This window comes from Balearica regulorum, chromosome 2, assembly GCF_011004875.1.
Source record: "Balearica regulorum gibbericeps isolate bBalReg1 chromosome 2, bBalReg1.pri, whole genome shotgun sequence".
NCBI lineage: Eukaryota > Metazoa > Chordata > Aves > Gruiformes > Gruidae > Balearica > Balearica regulorum.
In genome coordinates, this window is record NC_046185.1 from 10,421,830 (window position 1) to 10,434,783 (window position 12,954).

Sequence of the window (12,954 nt, forward strand, 5' to 3'; positions counted from 1 at the left end):
CAGCATCTCCTACACAACAGAAGTTAGAAAATGAATCTGGTCTGTGTCATCATCGTATCTGGAAAAAAATCTCCTAGTTTTATTTTTCAGTTATATCTTAATGTACCTTGTGCACAAAATAAGCTAAACTCAGAAATATTAATGTAACTCAGCTGAGAACTTAAAGGAAGGAACTGCCCAAAATACTGTTAAATATTTCCAAATATGTCAGAGCATGCACAAGATCAAATAATCTGCTCCATGCTCATTAGGAAAAGCGTGATGCTAAGTTCATTTTATCTAGAAGTAATCATACGTAGATAGCAATTAGGATCTGCATCCATGCTCTTGCAGAAAAGGCTTCTGGGTAGTAGTGTGGTCGCAAAGAGGGATCCAAAAATCAGTTGTCAGAAAAAAATTACACTTTAGCAATACTGAACCCTTTAGAGAGAGATTTTTCAAGCAATATCTACTGTGCTACTATTTGAGTAATACTTGGAGAATAATTTAGTGACTATTATTTCTGCAACTCTTTTTTAGTGACTACACAGATGAGCTTGCTCATCTAATGTGACCTTCACAGCACTGAAGGGCTGATGATTTTTCTCACATATGCCGGTTTGGAGAGAGGCTGTTGAGTTGCATCAGGCCAAAAATTATTTTCTGGAAAAAAAAGTATTTCCTAAATTTGATTACAGATGCTCTTTTCATTAGTTTATGGCTAAACACTTGAAGCTTCCAATTTTCAGGGAAATCACAATTTTTAAAAAATATTATCTTTTAATTGCTCTTATTTTGGGAAATGATAGTGTCCAGAAAGATGCTGGTGGCAGTTATTACAGTGATGAGTGCTTGTTGATGTGGGTTTTTTGGTTTGCTTTCTCTCATTTGGACCCTTTGGGTTTTTAAGTAATCCAGGACAAGTTCAAACTGCCTGTTTATATCCATCTTTTACACAAAAGGATTAAGTCTCTCTAGAAGATTCTTAACCTATTTGTCTATTTTTGTCATGTAGACGTGTGCTGAGAGCAACAATTGGAAGCAGGCTTCACATTGGTGACTGGCAGGGCCAACACAAACTGAGCGGAGAGGGAAGGATGGGAAGGGTGGTTTGAATCACTTCTCCGTTTACAGAATTGAGTGAGTTTGGTAGTCTGCTCGTTTCTGAGTGGGTAAGCTACAGGAGACAAACAGTTGACTCTTATCTTCTCTTTTATTATATTTCACCGGGGAAATTATGGGGTTTTGCCTTGTTGCAATTTCAGTGGCATGTAATAACTTATTAACCTGTCTAGTCGGCGTTCGTTATCCATCTGATAAAGTTTGGATTTCATTGCGAAGAAAACTAATATTGGTGTTGAACAGCTGTAACTTTGTAAGGTGCCATTGTTCTGCTTCATTATATGGATATTGGAACTGGGACTACTTGAGGAGACAGCAAGCATATTTTCTAGTATAGACAACAGTAAATGTCAGTCATTTCTGTGCCAGGGTTAGATTAGTGTGTTAATTGATAAGTGAGAGACTTAATTCTTCTGGTCCCTTGAAGCCAGTATATCATCCGTTTGTTTTCTGTGAAATAATTAATCTTGTGTCTGACAATACATGCATGTGGCTATGAAGCGTTCGTTATACCCGTTTGTGTGTATAACCTCAAATATTTTAAACTTCGTGTGGATTGTGGTTTTGGGGTTTTTTTTTGAATATATGAAAATAGTTTCTTAAAATGCATGGAGGGATTTTTGTCAGGAGTACATAGACTGTGCATGCTCTAATAGCCTTCAAGCTTCTGTTATGGGTTTGGCTTGTGCAAAATATTGTAATTGTTTAGAATGCTCCTGGTTTGGTATATTATTTCTGTGGGTGGGTTTTGGTAGTGGTAGGATATGGAATTTTTGGGGCAAACCTCCTAAAAATGGAGTGAAATTCTAAACCTCCTCTGATATGAGGATGACCAGTTTGTTCCAGTTGGAAAATGCATCTCCTCTGGATAATAATCTACTTGATTTAATGTATGATTAATATTGTATGCTGATGTATTCATGTGATTGTCAGTGTCTTGAGCCACTCTTGTCTTTTTATTATTGTAAGGCTGAAACATAGATCAGTGGGTTTTTTCTCTTCAAATTGTAAAGGTTTGCAAGGTACGCAAAACCTGTTTGGTGTTTTAGTAGGCCTAGTGGGCTGAAGGAGCTGTAGCATCCTCTGTGCAAATGTGTGCCTCTAGGACGATGCTGATTTCTAGAAGAGCTAAATTTAATATATATATATATACACACACACAAGACACTGTTGTGATCAGTTTCTGTAACAGTAGTTTTACGTCAATCAAGGGAAGGAAGGTTTTTTGTGTTGCTCAAACCGTGTTTTCCATGTTTATTAGGAATAAGTACATCAAATCTTCTTAAGTATGATCTCCAGTATATAGACTTTTGCATGCACACAGATATATACATATTAATATCTACACAGACACACGTGCATGCAAACAGATTCATAATTTTATATATATATGGAATAAAAAGACACAAGCTTCTAAAGAAACAGTGTTTCTAAATGTGAGTTAGGCAATTTTTAGTACATCAAAGGTAGCAATCCAGCACTTTACACACTGCACAGCTACTGTAATTTCAGGTTTAAAATTTAGTAGCTATTAAAACAGAGAATGGCCCAAGAATATAAATAACCTTTATCGAGAAGGGATCAGATTCTAGATGGTTGAAGAGAGGCAAAAGCAGTGTCTGTCTGTGTGAACAGCAGTGCACAGCTCTGCCTCGTCTAGCAGAGAGGACTATGGTGTGGTTATGGGATGTCAACTTACACCTTTTCTGAGCTGGTACTGACTTGTGTGCTGTGTCTTGCTGGTAAAAATGTATGTGCCGCTACCCAGTGAAATGATCTATTGGGAGGACTCTCGTGTCCCTGCACCCCAAAATTCATTTGATTTTGTTTCCTCAGTTGGACAAGCTTTCCAATTTTTATATTGGTATGAATAACTACCAGTAAATGATGTCTTAGAGAGTGGGTGCTGTGAGAAGTCTTGACTCTGAATGTGAAATGGTAGCTCTAGGTGCAACTTCCTATCAACCTGCTATGCACTGGTGGAAGGTGAGCTAAATCCGCAGTGCTCAAAAGGAGCCCCTGGTTTTCATGGAGCTGAGGTCACCACAGCAGCTCTTCAAGTGGATCTCTGTGTAGCCGACATGAGCGCTCTGGCGTGAGGAAGGAGACACACTGCTTTCTTCAGGTTTGAATCTAGCCTGCAATTTCAAGCCACCAACCTAGTTCAAAGTAGCTAAATTCTAGCAGAATGGAGAAATTAAATTTGGGGCGACTGTCTGGGGGATTCCAAACTGATTAGTTTGAAGCGCTGATCTTGTATGATCAGGAGGTTTTCTTGAGCATAACCTTCAATATGAGGGGATACAGGAAGATGAAACCTTGACAGGACATATGGCAGAGATCATGTATAGCAAATCTGCTGAGTATGAGAAGCAAGGAGCTTTTCTTGTTTAATTTTATATACACAGACTAAATATGTGGTTTTTTTCTTCATTTCTTCAGTAACATGTCTCAGGGGGGTTTGTGAATACTAAATTTGCATTATTCTTAATAAAGATGGAGGTTGTCTCCAAGATGACCATTTTCAAGAATAAAGCTTTGTTCAGCTGAGGAGGTAGGAAATCTGTGTTGCGGGTACCTTTAGTAAATTATCTGTCTTCTCATAATATATGAGAGGGTAAGAAAACATTCTCCCAAGGAAGTTAAAAAGACCTCTTGGGAGGTGGTATCACAGAAATGAAGAAAGAAGCATTTTCCAGGAATGGGTGGTGATGAGAAAGAGTTTAGTATGTAGGAAGGAGAACATATGAATACCTAGAGATTGTCATGAGTCCTTGGTTCTCTAAGGCATTGTAGTTTTCAGTAATATAAATATATGTCACTTTTACTGGAAGATCAGATTTTGTTTTTTAACCTGGGAAGTAAAAATATATAGTATTTAGCATACTAAAAAATAAAGCTAACAGATACTGCAAAAGCATGCTTTCACCTAACTGGGGAAAAGCAAAGCTATTCCTTTCTAGTTTAACATACTTAAAACATTACTCTGGAATAATAATTGAATTAAGCATTGAGTGCAGCATACTTCCTTTGCAACAGTTACATATATAGTTACATATATATACATATATGTGGTTTCTTTGTTTTATGTAACTAAAAGCAAACAACCAAAACCCCCCACCCCAAACCACCCAAAACCCCCAGATACCAGTTTTTGTATACCTAGAATTCTACGTAGGGTTAGGTTCCCGCTGTGGTAGGCATTTTATACTCTACCCTGGTATATGATTTTAAGTGTGCATGGTTTTCTTTTATCTAGAGAGTTTTGGATGAAGAAGAACTAGTGCACATAAAGATTGTATTTGCAAATATAAAAATACAAAATTGACCTGTGATGTCATTCTGACTTAGATCACTGGCTCCTTTAGGCGGTGGATGTCATCTCTGTATATGGCTTTGCTCAGTGATTGCTCTCTTAAAATAATGAATGTTCCCTTTCCTCCTGCTCCCACATTAGTGATAAAATTTAATTCTGTATCAAATAAAATTTGGAAGATTTTCCTAGTCTATTTGTCATAGTCTTCTAGATGGATAGATGTCTTCAGGAACAAGTACCATCTTTCTTGGATTTTTTGTATTTGTTTTCTCCTCCTGAGTGTTAAGTTTGCTTCAGTGTTAGAACTAAATACAAAGTTTTGTCTCTGAATCTCATCAGTGTTAACCATTGTCTTTTTTCCAAAATACTGGTTTCAAATTCTTCTACTATCCCACGTTCAAAGTTTCAATAGACAAGTGAATCTGACACCTGCACTGTCTTGAGAAGAACACAAAGTTCTTATTATTTTATTAAATTTAAAAATTTTACCTCTTTCTGTCAAGGTGAAAGTAAAATCCACTTTTTTACTGGGGAGCAAAAGAAATAATGCTATTTGCAGTTCTGAATGTTTGAAAACATAGCAGAAACATATTGTTCTGCTGCTGAAAAACTAGAGATAAACAGTATTAGAAAACACTTATATAAATTCTGTGTTTCCAAACTTTCTAGTTTTAGCTACCACAGGAGCAGTTGTGTGATTTGAGAAGATGGTTGTTTCAGTTAAAGAGCAGAAACACTGTGTTTTGTTTTATTACAGAATTTTGTGTATTGTTCAACTATAATATTTTGCTTGGTTAAAAGTGGGCCACTCCAAGGTAGAACTACTATATATTAGTTGGTTTATCTCTTGTGGTGGGTTGACCCTGGCTGGGGGCCAGGTGCCCACCAGAGCCGCTCTATCACTCCCCTCTTTCATTAGACAGGGGAGAAAAGGTATAACTGAAAAAAAAAAAAAACAAACCAACTTACGGGTTGAGATAAGGACAGGGAGAGATCATTCTCTAATTATCATTACGAGCAAAACAGACCCAACTTAGAGAGGGAATTCATCTAATTTATTACGAAGCAAAACAGAGTAGAGGAATGAGAAATAAAATCAAATCTTAAAACACCTCCCCCCACCCCTCCCATCTTCCTGGGCTCAACTTCACTCCCGGCTTCAACCTCCTCCCCCCTCAGTGGCACAGGGGGACGGGGAATGGGGGGTACGATCAGTTCATCACACGGTGTTTCTGCCGCTTCTTCATCCTCAGGGGGAGGACTCATCGTTCCCCTGCTCCAGCGTGGGGTCCCTCTCACGGGCTACAGTCCTTCACAACCTTCTCCAACGTGAGTCTCCTCCACGGGGTGCAGACCTTCAGGAGCAAACTGCTCCAGCGTGGGTCCCCCACGGGGTCACAAGTCCTGCCAGCAAACCTGCTCTGGCGTGGGCTCCTCTCTCCACGGGTCCACAGGTCCTGCCAGGAGCTTGCTCCAGCGTGGGCTTCCCACAGGGTCACAGCCTCCTTCAGGTACCTCCACCTGCTCCGGCGTGGGGTCCTCCACGGGCTGCAGGTGGAATCTCTACACCCCCTCATCCTCCCTCCATGGGCTGCAGGGGGACAGCCTGCTTCACCATGGTCTTCTCCAGGGGCTGCAGGGGGATCTCTGCTCCGGCGCCTGGAGCACCTCCTGCCCCTCCTTCTGCACTGACCTTGGTGTCTGCAGAGTTTCTTACATCTTCTCACTCCTCTCTCCGGCTGCAAAAGCGCTCTCTAACTGTTTTTCTCTTTCTTAAATATGTTATCACAGAGGCGCTGATTGGCTTGGCCTTGGCCAGCGGCGGGTCCATCTTGGAGCCGGCTGGCATTGGCTTTGTCAGACACAGGGGAAGCCACCCCTGTAGCCCCCCCCGCTACCAAAACCTTGCCATGCAAACCCAACACACTCCTTATGGATTCCTACTGTAAGCGTGCATATGCTGAAACACTTAGCTTGTTGAACTTGCATGAGGGTACCACTCTTAGGTATGACCATCTCCAGTGCTTAACACTATAGTTGACCTGGATCTCCTGCTGTGGGTTTTTTGGAGCTTCTTAATGCCTGGTGGAATATACTTTAATCATCTCAGCTTTGGCAGTGAAAACTCTGCTTATCGGTTAAGTTTTTACTCAGTGTTTCTGGTGATGACCCTCCCTGAGGTACGCCCTGCTGTAGGAGTAGCTGCCATTCTGCCTTGGTCTGCCAATCTTCAGCTATCAGACCCGCAGGAGCTCTGAGCTTTAAGCTGTTTGGATAACATGGCAACCCAAAGTCTCTGCAACATGAACTTTGTGGTCTACAACAGCTAGCAGGCTCAGTTGGACTGCTGTCCTGTCAGTACTTCTAAGTTCTCCAATCTTCAGTGATTTGAACGTGAATATAATACGGCAAACGCTGCCAGCTTCATTAAAGCTTGAGATTATTGATCAAACGTTACTTATGTGATGGGAAAGTGCCTGTGAGGTATGTGGCAAAAAATACAGGGAATGGTTTAGGCATTTCTGTGTATGTTCTCCATGGATAGCAGGGAACTGTGTACAATTTGTTAGGCATGCAGAATATCCAAATTTCACACTTAACTGAAATTAACTGGATCACTGCACACAGTACCAGTATGTGTCTTTTAGGGTTCTTAATTCCCCAAGTCTAATGTTTACTTAGATTTTATTTTTTGCTTTATCATAATAGTTCTTTCTTATCTTAATTTGCTTTCTGATATGAGATTGAGAGTGTCTAGGGAGTTGTTGCTTAAAAAAGAAAGTACCTAGAAATCTAATCCTAAATTTGTCATGACTTAATAACATTTTCTTCTAGACTTTGAAACAATTGCAGAAAATTTGAAATTCAGAATGATCGAATCCTGAAAATGCGTATTTGAGGAGTATTATTATAAATATTTCCTTTCAGTCGCATTATGTTGCACAAAATCAGATCTTAGTCTTTTTCTTTTGATTTACTGCTTTTCATCTTCTGTATTTTTAAAATTTTGTTGTGGAGTTTGGTGGGAGACCTTAGTGTGATAATCTGTGTCTATGGTTGGAAGACCATTACTGGGGGAAAACCATAGAAGTTAACAAGTAATTTAGTTGTAGTACAAACTATAGAGCTGTAGTAGAAGCATCTACTATTTCTTGGTGGTTGGGTTTTTTTCCCCAAAATATATTAAAAATTGAATAAATGCTTTGTCCCTTGCAAAACTAGTGGTTTTTTTTAGCACTGTCACTGCTGCTCTGCCTTCAGAGCATTTTCAGTTCAGTTCTTTAATTCATCTTGAAGGGGTTGAATGACCTCAGACCTTCCTGCAGGCTGAATATCTTGTATCTGCAGTGTTTTCCAGTCTGTGAAACTACTTATTTTGTGTTTTATTTGGGTTGGGGTTTTTTAAATGTTATAGTGTATTCTATTGATCATCAATGCAGTCAATATTTAATGTTTGTTTATTTCTTGTTATTGTAGGCATTGGATCAAGACAGAACTGCATTACAGAAGGTGAAAAAATCTGTGAAAGCAATATATAATTCGGGCCAAGGTAAGACATTGTATTCAGTTTTACTTGAGAACCTTAGCATTGATTTCACATTCGAGAACAGCAATTTATCCTGTTGAAGTGTATACCATAAGAGATGCTTATCTGTTTAGGAGTGTTTGGATTTAAAAATTTTCTTTCTTTGCTTCTGATTATACATCAGACTGTGTTCTCCGATTCTTTCACCCTCATATTCCTTCTCAAAGGCCTCTAGGAGAATTCCCCTGAATAAGTTTTCCTGTTGTCATAACATTTGAAGCAGTTACCTTCAACTAGAACAGTGACAGGACAGCGTACCAGACTCAATTTATGGAGTTCACTTCTAAGTGAAATAAGAATGAGAACTTGTTAAAAAGCTTTAAAAATAAATAAATAAAAAGTAGTATCTATAGGTAGATGTGTTTGTTCTGTCAACACTTGCTCTCTCATAACACATACAATAAAAATTATGTATTTCCCTTCTTAGCTAAAATGGTGGAGATTTATCATTATTTTGCTTGTTCGAAGACACTGTTGATGTTTCATTTGAGCTGTAGCAATAACTTTGAGAGCATAGGTGGCTGGAATATGAATTGATAAATCAGTTGGAGTTCCGTAACAAATAACGATCAAACACAGATCAGTATACAAATTGGGTTTTAAAAATGTTATAAAGTATACCTGGCGTCTACCTCTGTTTCTCTTACAGTCTAAAAACTGTGCCAAAGGCAGATAGGGTAGCAGAGCTGTACACCTTCTGGCTGTAAATACTGGATTTTAGTTAGCTTTTCTGTAACTTCAGTTGATGATGAATGTTTTCCCAATGGACTGTGAAGCCTGCTCCAAAGTGAGAACAGTATTTGGTACATGTGTATTTAGTTTTACACTTTTAAAAGTATTCAGATGCTCCAAACAGCTTTTCCATTTAAAGGTAACTACTTACTGAATTTCAAAACTGATGAAAATTGTAGAACACGTGAAAAGTGTTCTTCCTGTTTTGAATCACATAAATGATACTAGAGATTTTAGCTAACATTTGATTTGAGTCTTGTAATAAAAGTAATGTTGTTTTCAATGCCTGTAAGTAGGCCATACTATATCATGAACTAGTCTTATTGAGTAAAAGCAATTAAAGGTTAGTTAATGGTTTTAATTGGCTTCGTCTGCACTTAAAAAGGACCATAAATAGTTAGATAGGTGGGTTTTGGGGTTTTTTTATTTTCTTTTATTGAACAAGTCTTGTTTCAAAGGTACAAGTTAGTATGACCTTTTTTTGGATAAAGAAAGCACCGTATGTAATACTCTAGCTCCCTCTACAGTGACTGAATTAAAATTCAAACTCATGTTGCCTGCTTGTACAAAGAGAATTGCTAAGCCAGCTATTTTCCTATCATGCTTCAGTGATGAAAGTGGATTTTGTTAATGGTTAACTTCACGTAAAACCTACTAAAACCAGCTGTAAAATGCATTGTCGTTTATCAGTTCAAGTGAGAGTTAGGTCACTATTTTCGTATTCCATAAGAAAGCTTCAAACTACATTTTGAGAACTCGGAATTGGAATTTTGGTTTGCAAATTTAACTGTTTGCTAGAAGGTGAGACCATAATTAAATTAATGGAGTAGGAAAAGTTGTTGGGTTTTTTTAAACTCCCTTGCTTCATAATCTCCTTTCGAGAACTCTAGCTGGACTAGTGAGAAATGGTTATTTAGGGGCAATAGAAATTATTCTCTCTTCAGTAATCTAATTCACACTCTACCAAAAGACATAGCTAGGATATTTTGGGTTGTGTTGAGTTGGGTTTTTTGTTTTGTTTTTTGCCTGAAGTAACATTTGAACAGTGACATTCACACAATGCAAGGTCTCATACACAATTCTTCAGAAAGCCCTGGCCTTCTGGTGTGTTGGTTTGTTCCTCTTCATTGCTGAATTATGAACCACAAGGGACTCTCTTCGGTTACAAAGAGAGCTTAAATATCACCCAAATACTTTTTGCTTTTTGTGCACATCCCTCACCCATTTGTCATGTTTAGATTTAAATCTTCTGCTGTGGAAATGAAAACATAGCAGCACAGAAATGTGGAAATCCCTTAGAAAGGTCCCATCCCTTTTTCCCTAGGTAAAGTACTTTTTATGAAATCCAGTGAGACATACAAATTGTGATACCTCTTTCTCACCACTTCCTCCTTATCTGGCTTGCTGTTTATTTCTGGCATGATAGATTGCATCTGTAGCTAGGAACCCATCTTATGTGAGTGGTGCTTGAACTGAATGGAGAAGCTGTTCTGACTAGTTTTCCCATAACATTTGGATTGAATTGTAACAGCAGTAGATTGCACAATTAGTTTTGTTGTAGATGTTTCAATAGCTCTTTTCCATTAGTTCCCAGATATAACTCCCAAGTATAGTCAAAAGATTTTAAACAATGGAGAAATAAAAACATAAAATTCACGCAAGACCAAAGATACTGAGTCAGACCAGCAGTGCACGTGGTCTCCTGCAATGATCAACAGCAGATGCTTGAGGAAGTAGAAAAATGATGCAAAGATGGAGTGATTATTTTTTTTAATTATTATTTTTTAGTATTTTTTTAAAGACTTTCTAAGCTCACAATGACTCGGGTAAATCCTGGCCTTCATATCAGGACTGATATCGTGATGCTTGATATTTCCTAATGGACTTTTACCCTTCCTTTTGTCTAAGGAATTTAAATTCATGTAAATCTTTATTGTTTGTAGTTTTGCATCAGTCTAGTTAAATGTACACTTGCTCCCCTGTGAAGTTTTCCATGCATGCTCTTCAGGCCTCGAGTCCCCTGAGGAGCAGACTGACCCTGTCCATGTCTCAAAGCATTGGCCTCAAGCCAACCAGATTGTCTCATTTGATGTCAAATTGAGGGACTTCTGCGTGTTCTGGGGCATGACAATTTGTAGGGGGGTTTGAAGTCCCAAAGCTTGCTAGAGTAATGTTGGAGGCCTTCTTGGTGGATGAATCCAAACTTGATTCAGTGTTGTCCACTCTACTTGTTGAAATAGGTTTCTGGATTGCGTTGTTTCCACAGTCACCCACAATATCCCTTTTCTGAACTCATTAGCCCTAGGGGGTTTCTGGGGTGGTTTTTTTTATTTGTTTTTTACAGAAATTGTCGCATTCATTTAATCATCCTTATTCTCTTTCTTCAAAATGGCAGCATAGACTTTCTTATTTAAAACAAGGAAGAGGAAGAGTGAATTTTGGTGAACAGTGACAAGAAATGCACACAATATTAAGGGTTTAAGCATGCTATGGCAATGTTTTTATGTTGCTCTATTGCATGCTCTGTTTCTTTCTTAACAATTTCTTAGGTTCAGCTTTGTTCTGCTTGGTACTGAATGTCAAGGCAATATAACTCCAAAACTTTTCTTTATAATGTCTAGTTACACAATAATTTCTTAAAGTTAGTAGTGTTTTCCGTCATGTGTTATGCTTACCTAATGCGCACTTTCATGCATTGGCCATTCAATATGGGATTTCTCATCTGACTTGGGAGCTACCCAGATGTGAGCCTGTTGCCGTAGACTCTGTGCACAATCAATGAATTTATGTAGAGACTTCTAGGGTGAGATAATCTGATTTTCTCTACACTTACATTAGGAAGAGCTGAACTGTAACTTTTCCTATGCTGAATGTAAGGGGAAGGGTAGACCCCAAGCTCCAATATGGAGATCTTTGTTGTAGAAGTCTGTGTTTGGACAAATTAATCTCACCTTTGGAGTCAGCTTTTGTTTCTGTTGCCCTGAATAATTTATACTATTGTATGGAAAAGAAGAACAGAGTTTATCGCTACAAATCTTATTTCCTAACTCATTTATATGTTGTTAGACGACGTGGTCCTTATCACAGGACTTCACTGGTGACCTCCCTCTGTTGAGAAACTTAACTCTTTATTCCTTCCTTTCCCCCATCTCATTGTTTTGACCTCTTTTCCCTCTGTGTGGGGCTCATCCTTGTTATCCTTTGTTTGTTTAGTTCCTTTTAGTGTTTTGGTGAGGGACAGACGTTTTCAGAAATCCAAACAGACAATTTAATGTGGATTTCCTCTCCTCATATGCTTGTTGATCCCCTGGGGAGGGAGTTTTGGGAAGTAAAAAAATTATTTTTATGAAACCTGTGTTTCTTGTTCATTCATCCACATGTCCACCAAATCTATTCTGCACTGTAGTTTTTACAAATTGCCTGAGGAATATATCAGCATTACTGCTCTGCTGGTGCATACCTGAATTCTCAGTTCTCTCTGGAGCTCTTATTAAAAATTAGCTATTATATTTGCTTCTCATTTTTCTTGTAGTATTGAGGCTGTTATAAAATAGGCAAACTATATAGCTGTAAAGCCTCTTATTTATTTTTCTGTACCTGGGTCTAAGTGACTTGCCATTGCTCATTTTGTCAGCTTTTATGAATTCCATTGTTAGCACTTAGATTTGGTATAAATCCTCTGAAGCAGAGTTGAAAGAAAATTCTTCCATGAGAACTTCAAGTACATCAGCAATGAACAGAGATGCAAAAAAAGTCATTTACCTTTCTGGGCTGGTTTATTTCTCAATGCTCTTACACTGTGATGATCTAGAGAACCCTGCAGGCTTGCTGAGATGCTCCTTGCTCTGAAAGTCTTTGAAAGAGGCTTTTATTACTTTTCCCTTCAGCAATCTCAGTCCAGAAATTGTGATTGTTATCAAGTCCAAATAAGAATATGGTGGTCAATTTTTTTTCTTTTCTATTATTTTTTCATTACATTTCAGCTTTGTACAGGATGAAATGAGAAAGGATGCCTTCTTCTTTCCAATAACTTCTTTTGCCATCCTTTTTAACCTTGCCAGCTTTCTTGCTTTTTCTAAAGTCTGAGTCTTTTTTTTTTGATGTGTATGTTTTTCCATTCATAAATGCAGCTTGACTCTGACCTTGGTTATTTTTCCTCTGGCTACCCATACAACAAAGCCATTTTATAAGTGCAACATAAAAATAGCTGATCAGGATT

The 12,954-nt window shown here is 38.3% G+C and overlaps 1 protein-coding gene across 4 annotated transcripts in view; it reads left to right on the plus strand.

Annotated features, from left to right (window-relative positions):
* Window positions 1-12,954, plus strand: part of ASAP1 (ArfGAP with SH3 domain, ankyrin repeat and PH domain 1) — a 161,789-nt gene that overhangs the window by 75,668 nt on the left and 73,167 nt on the right. For all 4 annotated transcript variants that reach the window (XM_075743314.1, XM_075743316.1, XM_075743318.1 and 1 more), the window contains one exon: window positions 7,895-7,967. In XM_075743314.1, the coding sequence (XP_075599429.1) occupies window positions 7,895-7,967 (73 nt within the window). The remainder of the gene's footprint in view (window positions 1-7,894; window positions 7,968-12,954) is intronic.